The sequence below is a fragment of the Leucopleurus acutus genome, assembly GCF_964270905.1.
Source record: "Leucopleurus acutus genome assembly, chromosome: 6".
Classification (NCBI taxonomy): Eukaryota; Metazoa; Chordata; class Mammalia; order Artiodactyla; family Delphinidae; genus Leucopleurus; species Leucopleurus acutus.
In genome coordinates, this window is record NC_139149.1 from 81445780 (window position 1) to 81458502 (window position 12723).

Below are 12723 nucleotides of genomic sequence, written 5' to 3' on the forward strand. Positions count from 1 at the left end.
CGAAGACCCAATGCAGCCAAAAAAAAAAAAAAAAAAAATCCGCCTGCCAATGCAGGGGACATGGGTTCGAGCCCTGGTCCGGGAAGATCCCACATGCTGCGGAGCAACTAAGCCCATGCGCCACAACTCCTGAGCCCACGCGCCGCAACTACTGAAGCCTGTGCGCCTAGAACCTGTGCTCCTCAATAAGAGAAGCCACTGCAATGAGAAGCGTGCACACCGCAACAAAGACCCAACCTCGTCACAACTAGAGAAACCCCGCACACAGCAACAAAGACCCAACACAGCCAGAAGTTAAAAGAATTAAAAAAAAGTAATACGTCATGATGAAAGGAAAGGAGTGCATTAGAGAAAGAAATATGACTCTATATTTTCTTCTAGTGGGTCCTGTGATACTGACAAGCATTAATGAACTTCATGTCTTGGCAAAATTGGAGGAAGAATCCCCATCACATGCGGATGAATTAGATTTGGGGTTTGTACCTGGGGTGGGGGAAGAGGAGGAGGAGGAACCTACCCCATATTCACTCCTGTATCGCAAGTGTCAGGCATTGGGTGTATGTTTGATTTGAAGAGGTTTATATTATAAAACCATACCTGGAAACAACTCAAGTTGTTAAATAAAATAAATAAAGAAGAGAAACAAGTTTTCATAGGGGTATCATTAGTGCCATTCTAGTGGTACTTTTCATAAATGCCTTTGTGGCTTCTGCATCTGTAGGGAACATAACCACGACCTGAGCTCCAACTCCAGGATCTGTGTCAAAGTAAATTAACACATAGAAAATAATTCAACACTGACTCTATTTTTAAAAGACCTTTGCCCTGAACATACAGACTGTTCCCAGACGACTGGCCTGGGGCTCCTGATAGTATATTTTAGCCTCAGGGTCTATGTGGGGTGATTCCTGAGGGGCAGTGGTAATGGACAAACACCTGGCATTCTGTTCTCATGCAGGTAGTACAGGTTTGCAGCAGCCATCAGACATTGAAGAACATTGTCTGTAATTAGAGATTTCTTAAATATTTATTGTCTTTCAGTACTTGGAAGATTTATTAAACTGATGAACCTAGATCTATCCTAAACAATTAGTAGCTTCTCATTTTTTTTTTTTTTTTTGGCTGTGCTGCGTGGCTTGTGGGATCTCAGTTCCCTAACCAGGGATTGAATCTGGGCCACAGCAGTGAAAGCCCGGAATCCTAAACAGTAAGCCACCAGGGAATTCCCTGTAACTTCTCATTTTTGTAGGACTGTTATCAAGAAGTGGAGTGTCCTACTTAGAAATGAAAGTAGTTGATTTTTATGTTTTAGTTACTGAAATAGAAGGGATGAAGGAATACCTGTTGAGAAAAGGTAATCTTGAATTTTAAGAGGTTGTATTAAGTTTTGCTTGTCTTTCATTGACTTAGCATATATTTGCTCTACTATAATACTTATGCTATAAATTACCCTGAAAATTGCTTTTTCTTGAACTAGCAAATCAAAATGACTACAATGTGTATTGGGGAGCTCGGTGACTGAATATAAAGATATATGTGGCTCATTTGAAAATGCTGTACTCATATTAAATGCATCTTTGAACTGGCTTTGCTGCAGCTGGCTAGGTTTGCTGCAGCTGGCTAGGTTCCCATCAGTTGTTTTTCAGTCCAATTCTAGATTTCATGTTACTCCAATTTATAAGCATCCTTCTAATTTTGCAACTACTTGCTTTGGGTCTGCTCTGAGTTTTGCCTTAGGATGGAATTCCAGGATCCTTGACAATAAGAAGTCCTCAGTGACAGAGCCCTTTTTCTTTATCAGAAGTGGTTGTTTTATTCAGCTAGAGGGCTGCAAAGGTAAAGATTCTGTCCACAAATATTTATTGAGCACCTACTCTGCCAGGCATGGTTTTGGGAGCTGGAGGTACAGCACTGAACAAAATAGACAAGTTTTTTATGCACATGGAGATTACATTCTCCATTCAGTGGGGCAGAGACAGGAGGTCAGCGTGAAAGACTATATAAGTAAACAATTCCATGGACAGGACAGTTTATTTACAGTGAAAAAATCCTATGAGAAAACAAAACAGAATAATATGAGTGACATGGTATGTGTGTGAGGTTGAAGGGGCAACTTGAGACTTGTGGTCAGAGAAGACCTCTCTGAGGTGGTGACATTTGAATTGACAATTTATGATTCTTACTCACATCCCTTCTCCCTCTCCCTCCCATTCCCCCAACTTCCAATTTGCCCACGAAGTGGTTGTCACATTACTTGGTGAATGATTGGGAGACAGGAGTTGTGGGTCATAGTAACTTGGAAAGGGTTTTTTTTTTAAATGGAGGGTAGGAGTGTTTATATGGCTGCTGATCTGACCGAGTCTGGCTACACCTTGCTCTCAGTCTTGGGAGTGGGGCCACAGAGTAGAATCTGTGTATGGGTAGGAGCAGGTTCAATGGAGGGTTCTTTATTTTTAAACTGCAAACATGAATATCAAGAGAAACCTTCTGAGCTCATGCTAGAGGACAACAGTATGAAAGACTTGATAGATCAAGTCCAACTATATTCTCAAGGCAGAATGAATTAGACAACAGTCTGAACAGATGCTCAGAGCAAAGATGCGTGTGTGTGTGTGTGTGTGTGTGTGTGTGTGTGTGTGTGTGTGTTTGCCTTCACATGAGGGTGAGAGAGAAGGCTGCTAAGGGAGAAAAGAGATAAGAGAAGATTTCAATTGGCCATCATCTAGTTGAAACACACAAAAAATTTTATACACTGCATGCTATACTTTCTGGTTTATTTTTTTGAAGACCACTGACTGTAAATGTTAGTAAGGTGACACTAATTTTTCTTTTTTTTTTTTGCGGTACGCGGGCCTCTCACTGTTGTGGCCTCTCCCATTGCAGAGCACAGGCTCTGGACACGCAGGCTCAGCGGCCATGGCTCACAGGCCTAGCCGCTCCGTGGCATGTGGGATCTTCCCGGACCGGGGCACGAACCCGTGTTCCCTGCATCGGCAGGCGGACTCTCAACCACTGCGCCACCAGGAAAGCCCCTGGTGACACTAATTTTAATATTAAAAAATAATATCAGGATGCTATACACAAACCATTTACATGGGAAATCCCTGTAAATGACATTAATATCACAGAACAAGATGATGAGTGAGATAACCACAGTTTTACATTTCTCAGAGGACAACCCAAGAATGGAATTTTTATGAGGGTAACACAGAAAAATAAAGCTCTGAAAGCAACTGTAGAAGACAGAAATAAAACATAGTAATACTTGAATACCAAAGAAAAAATAATAGGTTAAAATAGGTTATATTTGTGAGTATAGCAAGTAAAAATATTTCTGAAGATGAAGGACATGTATGCTTGTTTTAAGTCTGGGTGACCTTCTACTTCCTCTTGTCTGTGGGTTATAAGGGCAGATCAGTTGAAAGGAAACTAACTGAGTTTCCTCTCCTGTCTTTTACATATGAGAAAGAAAGAAAAAAGCATTTGCTATTATGGATGCAGTTCTCAGAATCTCACTAGAGGGTGGTGTTGGTTCTAAAACCAGAGTTTGCTAATCTGGTACATTCATTACCAGGCTGCATTTATATTTAAAGAAAAGGTAAAATCAAGCCTTCTCAGTCTTCCCTAAAAGTTGGTAAATGTCAAGTCTGAAAACTCCCAAGGGCCTCATCCAGTTCTGGCTGCTTGCAGCCCCAGAGGAGCCAGATAAAGTAGTGAAGAGATTACCGGAGGAGTTAAGTGGCAGATTCTAATTTCACCTCTTGCACTAACTAGTAGACAAGAAACTAAAGCTCTGTGGGCCTTCTTCTCATCTGTAAAATAAAAGGGTTGCGCTAGATGATCCCTAAATCCCCTTGCATCTCTAAAATTCTGACATTCTAACCAATTCTGGGTCTAAAAGGCTGAAGAATTTCTCATGTTCTTAGTCAAAGGAACAAGTAACATCTCAAATTATAAAATTATTAATAATTAAAATATAATTTAATGTTATAAATAAGGTTTAACAGAGATTCTAATATTAAAAAGCCTTTAAATTAAAATGTCAAATCTTCTGTCCTACTAGGAAACCTCAGAGCCATCCTTTTTTCACCTATCTGAACATTCTGTGGTTAATTTCACTGCCTTAATGCATCATTCAAGGATATCGCTCCTCTTGCTAACTTGCTGGAAATGAGCAAAATATGTTTATATAGGATTATCTAGAGAAAGGAGGTTGAACCATTCATTATCAAATAGGGATGTTTTAGGATAGAGATTAAATCCCCTACCTCACCTTGTGCTTAGCCAACATGCATCATATCTACGCTTTGTGAGGAGCCACTCTCCAGAGGATTTAGTTGGTTTGGCTTCCTATTACTCTCACCTCTTTTTATCTGATTCCATTTCCTTGTCATATTTATTCACATTGCAGAGTGAACTGAAGATGTTTACACGGAAACTGAAGCAAATTATCCAACAACAGGGTCCCAGTAAACCCTAATTTATCTCTGCATGGACTTAACTTCTAAAGGTGAGAGCCTGCAATTAACCCCTGATGGTGCGAAGCTGCACTCCGCGTCACGCCAAAGGCTTTGACCTTAATACTCAACACCCCATTGCCTCCAAATTGCTTTGCTTTGCAAACGAAGGTTTCCTTTCCCCCCGCCTCTGTCCCATCCCCGGATTTTGTTGCAACTTCAGGTTCGTTTCGAACATCTAAACTTCCCAAAATACACACGGAGCGCCTCCGGGTGCGCACACGCGCGCTCTCACACCCCACTCGAGTACACAAGCCCGTCTGGGTCGGCTCCCGGTTAGAGAACACATTCCATTCTTCGCGCTTGGGCACACCCCTCCCTAGTGGGGATTGGTCGGGCCGACCCCCCCCTCGGCGAGGCGAGACTCCTAAGAGGCCCAGACGCCTGCCAATCCCCACGGGCTGTCAAAACAAGTCCTTCCCTCTCTGTCACAACAGAGCGGAGTGGAGGTCGCCGCCGCCGCCGCCGCCGCCGCCGCCGCCGCCGCCGCCGCTGCCGCAGCTGCCGCACTTCCTGGGGCCACTGCGCCGCCGTCCGCGGGCAGGTGGTTGGTGCGCCGGGCAGCGGTCGCCGGGCTCCAGCCCCTCTCAGGCCGCGCGCGTCCCGGCCTCAGAGGCAGCCCGGCCAGGCGCCCGATGCCTTTTGTCTGGCGCAGAGCGGGCGTTTGCATCACGTTTCGGACACCTCCCTCTCCTTTTCGCCTCTCCTTCTCCCTGCCGCTCACATCTCACTCCCGCCGCGGTCCCCCCAAGGACTGCCGGCCTCCTGGATCAAAGCCCGCGGACGTCTCTACTCGAGCGATGTCTCCTCTCCAGAAAGTTGCCGCCACCGCCGCAGCCACCGGGCGGTGAAACAAAGTCTGGCGCGGTCGCCTCCCGGTGCATGAGCGCACCCGTGCCCAGCGGCTGGACTCCGCTGCCGGGCGTGCCGCCTCCCCCCGGGGAGCCCGAAACGCGCTCGGCTATGGCCGAGGGCGCAGCCAGCAGGGAGGGTCCAGCGCCGACAGACGCGGCCGGGAGCGAAGACGAACCCCGAGTGGGCCCGGACGCCGCCTCCGGGGACGGCGTGGCGGCGGCCCCTGGGGGCCAGTGGAGGGACCGTCGCAGCGGGGTCGCGCTGCCCAGCGCTGCCGGGGCCCCGGCGGACAGCGAGGCCGGCCTCCTGGAGGCTGCGCGGGCGACTCCCCGGCGCAGCAGCATCATCAAGGTAAGCGAGGCCGCGCGACCCTGGGAGCGTGGGTGTGGATGGTGGACCGTGGATGGGTCACGGGCCGGGGCAGGATGTATGGTGTCCGGAGGCCACGCAGGCTTAGCATTGTTTTCTCCCATCCCCTTCATTACCGAACCTTCCTTCCTTGTCCGGAGGTTCCCAGACTCAGTTCTTGGCTGTGAGAAGCAGAAGTGACCTCTTTTTTCTTGACAGAGGAGGAAAAGTTCCGCTCTGCGTCTTTGCGTTTTCATGGATGCTTTTCCTCATCTTCTCTGAAAGTTTCGCTAAGCCGTTGATATGCGGAGGGAGGGAGGACTCAATATAAATGCAGACCCGCGGGATGGTTGTGCACTGCTCTCCAACGAGAAGTTAGCTTTTGCCGCACAGTAAAGGAAATGCACAGTTTACCCTCAAGTGAAGCAAAACAAAACAAAACAAAAAACCCCAAACCCTCGAGACTCAAACTGTCCTGAGATCTCACGAAGCGTGAGCTTTCCCCGTAGGCAGGCAGAGTTTTCAGTGGCCCCTGCAGCAAAGTAAAGAGCGATGTTGGAGCCCAGAGTTTCCGCGCTGCAGAGAGCGCAACCGAAAAGCAGCCAATCCACCAAGCAGCACCCCGGGGCCTTGTGGTTACCACCACATGCAGGGAAAACGCTTCTCGACCCCTCAACTACCAGTCAGGGTTTCTCTCCATCCATCTTCCTTCCACTTGGGGCTTGTTTCCTGTTTGAGATTTCATCTTGGTTGCATGACATCGGGTTAAGGTCCCCTGGAAGTCAGAACCCTTCCACAGGCTTTGGAAAAGGGCCTTTTAGCGTAAATGCACGTGGGTAATCTTTGGTACGCGATGTTAAAACCGATCTTGGTAGAACAGTCAGTATGAAACTACTTCCATGTAAAAGTAAGCCAAAGATGATAATGAAGGATGGACTTGGAACTACTTACTATTCAATGTACTTGTGTTAATACATTAAAAACCCTTGCTCAGGTTTAAGCTGTGTATACACCGCATAATACGTGTCTCTTTCTCAAGCTCTAAACTGGAGCTCCTAGTGCCGGTGTGGGTAGACTGCTCCCTTAGTCCAGCCAGCCAGCTCCAAGTATAGTCTAGGCTTTTCCCCAGTACTGACACATGGAAGTTTAAAGCCACACAGGGAGATTTCTATATTAAAAGAAGAGTGGGTGGTAGTTACAAATGACTTGTAGTAGTTTCTGTTATTTTGTGACTTTTAGATTATGTGAAAAGAAGTGTTCTATTCTGGGTGTGAATTTGGATAAAAAGGAAATGATCACTTTTTTTCCTTTTAACCCACAGGTCAGAAAGCATATTGTTTTGAATCTTAAAAAAAAATCACAATTAGATAGCACACATTTTGGAATCTAAGATATAGACACTACACGTGTTGTGTGAAAACAAGAGCCTCAAGATAGTTTAAAATATACCATCATAAAAAGCAGTGGGCTTTTTTGTTGTGTTGTAAAAAATGAAAGTAACAGAGCGTAAAGGAATATACAAATTCTTGCAGCTAAGTTTGCAGTTTTTAAATTTTAGTTATGTGCTGGTTGATATTCTCAGAAGAGTCCTTGCTGAGTAATGATGCCTCTGTTGTTTTGAAGTTTCTTTTTGTGACAAAAAAGGAGGGAGACAACAGAGTAACAGCTTGATTCTTTCCCTATTTAATAGTAAAATAAATATTTAATAAATGACCTTTAAAATTAAAGATACCAGAAAATGAAGTGAATTATTATTATTATCTTAAGCTAACTCTTATTGAAAAGTAATATATGCATATGATAGAAACAAATATTGCAAAGGAGTTTGAAGGGAAAACTCCCAGCCACTCCACATTCCCACTTACATGGTCCACCCCCATAGCTGTTAACACTTTCTTGTGTATCCTTCCAGTAATATTCCATGTATATATAAGCATATGTATCTGTACTTATCTGTGGTGAACTACTGATGCTGCTGACTTATGTAATAAAGTTTCGCTAGAGTTTACAGGCCTCATATCTTCAGATTTGCTCCAAACATTTTGATGTCTAGAGGGTTGTCTAAGGTCATTGTGGTGGGTCTGTTAATCTTCAAGGATAACCTGGTAGGTCATTGGTGGGTAGCGGTCCTTGGGGTCTATTCCCAGAGCCCTTCATTATCTTACAGTGGGGAAAGAGGCAGTTGGTGGACTCTGTGCCACTCCCTCTCTGAGATCAAGGACCTTTCTGTTGACATCTTGAATCTGCTGCCCCATGGTTTGTTCACTTTAGCATAGTAAAAATGAGAATTTCTAAAAAAGGTCTAGATCATATAAGAAATAAGTAGCACATGTTCTGTATTGAGAAAAGATTGCATTCTTCATAGTTTTGCCAAGAGTTCTTTTTATTTGGCACTGAAACATACACAAAAAAGAAAGGCTCTAGTACATTTTATATTAATCAAACTATTAAATTCTGTTCCAAACAGCCTTAGTACAGGGATAATTGATATTCATGATCATAACTCTGAGCCACTGAAAGATTGTGAATCATCAAATATCAAATTATTTTCAGCTCAATTTAGGTATTGTTTCTAGTCTAATTGTTTGACTGCTAATTCTCTATAAACATGGATATTAGATAAATCAGAATAGTGCATTCCTCTATCATGCCAGAAAACAGACTGTCTTGTATATTAATAAAAGGAATGTTTTCAGTAAATTTGCCCTCCCTAATTTGCGAAAATATGTGTTTAGTTGAGAAAACAATTTCATTCTGAGCTGATGAAAACAATAGCATTTATCTTTACACATCTTTGGAAAGTCTTCTTTCTACTATAATTATGTTTCTTCCCTTATATGCCCAGTCCTAAGTTTTAAAAAATTTAATGTGAGAGTTAAACTAGGTTCTCTTTAACCTGTCCATTTTTTCCCTGTGTTTTCCTGTGTGAGCTTTTGGACAGCATTGACGTTGATAAATGTTGCATGTTTTTTGGTAAGTGCATTGTTATATACCACAGTATTGCAATAGACTCCATCTTAATTGCTTCTTCATGACTTGTGGTTTAAAATTGCTTCTTCATGACAAGTTAGTTACATGCAAGGTTGATAATATCTAAAAATTATGTACTGTTGTAGGTTCAAATATATTTCTACTTAAGGAATTAGACCATTTAACTATCTGGTACTTGATATCAAATTTATACATTTAAAATATTTAACATTTTAGATTATAGTTTACAGCTCTATAACTCTATAATAGAAATTTTTGGAAACAGAAAGCAGTGTAGCTTATTCCTTATGCCAGATGGCAGGAATTGAGATATAAAAGAGCAGTTGTGGGACTCCCCTGGCCGTCCAGTGGTTAAGACGTTGCACTTCCAATGCAGGGGGCGCGGGTATGATCCCTGGCTGGGGAACTGAGATCCCACATACTGTGCGACCAAAGGAAAAAAAAAGCAGTTGATTTGTCTCCCACTATATGTAATGTATTGAAGAGTTCTACTTTTTTCCTTTTGATTCTACTTCAGTATGAATTCTTGAGAAGAAATTATCACTTGGATCCCATGGACATAGGTGTGTGGGATGAAGATAGGAGCTGGAAATGAGGTGCTGAGACGTGCACTGAAGCAGCTAGAGTAGTGACTTCCATGTTGTTCATGTCTCTTATTTTATATTATGGCCAGTCTCATTCTGTCATGTTCATTGTGGGGCTGGTGTAGTGAGTTTCTGAGCTGCAGCCTCAAAAATTCACCTTGCACCATAATTTTTACCTGTTGACCCATGTAAAAATTATGGCTCTCCTCAAATGGGCAAGGGAAATTTTATTCACTTTTATGAAATGCTGCCTACTATGAGTCAAGTACTAAACTAGGAGCTTTCATACATTATAATCAATCCTCATAGCAAACTCTCTAAAGTAGAGAAGGGAGGCATGGACAGCTACTGATACAATGTGGAGTCAGGATTCGTACTCATGTCTGCTTAACATGCTGATTCTCAGATGCAGAAAGCCCATAATCCAATAATACTTTTTTAGGTTAGAAACAACATGAACATCTAAGAACGTGGCATATTCTTCGGCTCCCAGGCTTGTGGGTAAACTATCTTGTCTCAGCTCCACCTCTCCAATTCAGAACACCTGGAAATGGATGACTCTAGAAAGGGATTGCTGTTGCTTTTGTCTTTGGTCATTTTGCTAGGCCTGTACTGTATTTTAAAAGGTAGAGCAGCGTGGCAGATGTTCTACTTGCTGTCAGTATATGAAAGGTACACCTGTTCTTTTACGCCCGGCCCACTTCTCCCCTGCCCATGCACACAATTGAGTTTGTGAAGGATTGTATTCTCTTTTAGACTGATATATGGGGCATAGGAATACGTATTATTCTAGAGGAGTGATACAATAGGGGGTATTGTGTGGGAGCTCTGAAAACATTCTGAAAACATTTTTTATAGAGACAGTTATGAAGGGAATTAAGTGTGATTGAAAAATAACTCAAAAATTTTAGACACATTATAAGTTAAATAGGTTTCTGTAGATTGGTGTGGGAATTAATCAGAATTTATAGACCCTTTTTCCTGTAGAAATATGTGTTAAAAATTCCAAATAATCGACTTATGGGTGAACTTTGGATAAACAACCTGATTGTACAGCAGGGCTGGCCAGCCTTACTGCGTGCAGTTAGTGTGCCTTGGTTGTTTCAGTCGTGGGTGCTCCTCCTGAGGAATAGCGTTGAATTTCTTGCGTGGATTTGTTTTATTGTCCCAGTAACTTCAGTCAGAGTGTTTACTTTTCCTGAAATTGCCATAGAAACATGGTCACATTTCACCTTAGAAGTGGTTGCTTCTCATTGTGGTGTTTTTCTGATGTGATTTCTTATAGCATCTCTCAAGAGAATTCAGAATAAAATTTTGATAGAGAGCCTTGTCATGTTTTGATGAGAGATTTTAGAAGTACCTGTTGATTAGTGCTTGCTACTACTATCAGAATTTACAAGAATTTTTTTCCTTCTTGGAAAATATATTAAGGTTTAAAAGGTAGACATTAATTGCATAGCCACTGAGAGGTCAAACATACATTGCAGTTAAGACTGAAGAGTTGTTTTCCCAGCCTTTCCCCTTTTACAGTAGAGAAAAAAGGTAATTAAATTTTGTACAGTAAAATGTCAATTGAATATTTATTACCAAATAACACCTCAGGCACCACAGGGTATTGTGAGAAGACATCAGGGACAGCCGACTTTACCTTTGGTGCTACTGAACAAACAGTCCATTAATGCTTCTAGGTAATGCCGGAGCAACTGGTCAGGCAGCATGCTGGGGAGTAATTCAAAGAAAGAATTACAGCAGGTTTCCCTGCTCCCCCAGTGACCGCTCAGCTTTAATAACTGTGAGCATTAAACATAATTCCATTTTCAGTAGCAATGTCTAAACTGAGACCTGTATAAGATCGTACATTAAAAAAATTATCCAGCTGAAGATGACTAAACAGAAGTAAGAGGCAGGAGTAAAGTTCCTTTTTGAGTTTCCACTGGGGTCTCAACACTAGTAAATGAACCATTGTTTATTAGATGGGGAGAGAGAATAATTTGATTACACTTCCAATCTAAATCTAAGGTAATAAATCAATAAACCTATTACAGTGGAACCTGTGAGTTCTACAAAATCTCATATTTTGATGTTTTCTAATAATGTAAAAAAGGTTTATTTGTAGTATTATCAAATCTTATTTATCTTTGCATCCCCAGTTCATCTCTGTATCCCAGTTCCTATAAAGGTTATGATAGACAGAATTTATTATAATTAATGAGAATGCTAAATTGATAAAAACAATTAGAACTGAATGGTCAAGTTCTATAATGACAACATTCTGTTTTCTTTTAATTCTTGGCCAATGTGTTGTGTATTTCAGCTAACATTAGATGGCAACAAAATTATAGTGTGACAAAGTATTGGAATAGTCCTTTGGATTTAAAATTGGATTTGATTTCTAGTTTAATTTGTAACATTTTATGTGGATGTGTTGAAGAGAGATATAATCTAGTTTATTTTCAACAGTACCATTTTAACTTACCTCACTAATAATTAAACTAGCATTATTTTGAGATAAGTAGGATTGTACATTGTGAGTAGAAAAGAATCATATTTATATTATCATTATCACTCCAGGAAGAAGAAAGGCAAGTTAATTTTGAAAACAATGTAATCCATCCAAAACAAAACAACATAACAACTAAACTATTTTAGTAAGTGTGCTTAGTTCCCAAAGATTTCTTAATTTGTATTTGTGAATTTATGATACCTGTTACTGGCAAGGATATTGTGTTTTTCCTTAACCACACAACTTTGTATTCAAAAGTTTAAAATCTTTGAAAGATAATATCTGCTTTCTTTTTTTTTTAACATCTTTATTGGGGTATAATTGCTTTACAATGGTGTGTTACTTTCTGCTTTATAAAAAAGTGAATCAGTTATACATATACATATGTTCCCATATCTCTTCCCTCTTGCGTCTCCCTCCCTCCCACCCTCCCTAATATCTGCTTTCTTAACTCTTTCACACTGACTTGTTCAAAAGCCTGTTAACAGGTGCTAAATCTATACTAGACTAAGCTCAGGCAGTATGTATAAGTAGGCACACTTGTATCATTGTATAGTACTATGTAATGGTTAGAAATGATAGATTATATTCAGAACACCTTCCCTGTGAGATGTTGAGGAAGATAAAAGCACAAGGAAGTAAAAAAGAGACAAAAGCCAAACAAACAAAAAAACCCCTTTACTGTTAGCTGGGACCAAGATTACAAGGCAGAACTCTAGAAAGCTGGACCTGATCATGTTGTAGGTACTTTTCTCTGAGGCTCAAGTGATTTCAAACCAAAGCAGGCCAAGTAGCCTGTGTTCTTAAAGCCCATATCTTTCATATCAGATCTGACAGCTGATGATGAGGGTGGGCTGCTCAGGAGCTCACCCCATCGGGCTAGAGAATAAGGAGTCAGCAGGAGGAGAATGTGTTTCCCCTCCAA

The 12723-nt window shown here is 41.7% G+C and overlaps 1 protein-coding gene across 2 annotated transcripts in view; it reads left to right on the forward strand.

Annotated features, from left to right (window-relative positions):
* Positions 1 to 5465: 5465 nt before the first annotated feature.
* The window catches only part of PLCL1 (phospholipase C like 1 (inactive)), a gene marked incomplete at its 5' end in the record, with an annotated part of 355176 nt that continues 347918 nt past the window's right edge, over positions 5466 to 12723 (forward strand). The window contains one exon of one of the 2 annotated variants that reach the window (XM_082841649.1): positions 5466 to 5723. In XM_082841649.1, coding sequence (XP_082697775.1) covers positions 5481 to 5723 — 243 coding nt within the window. The remainder of the gene's footprint in view (positions 5724 to 12723) is intronic. The other variant, XM_082841650.1, reaches the window with a different exon arrangement.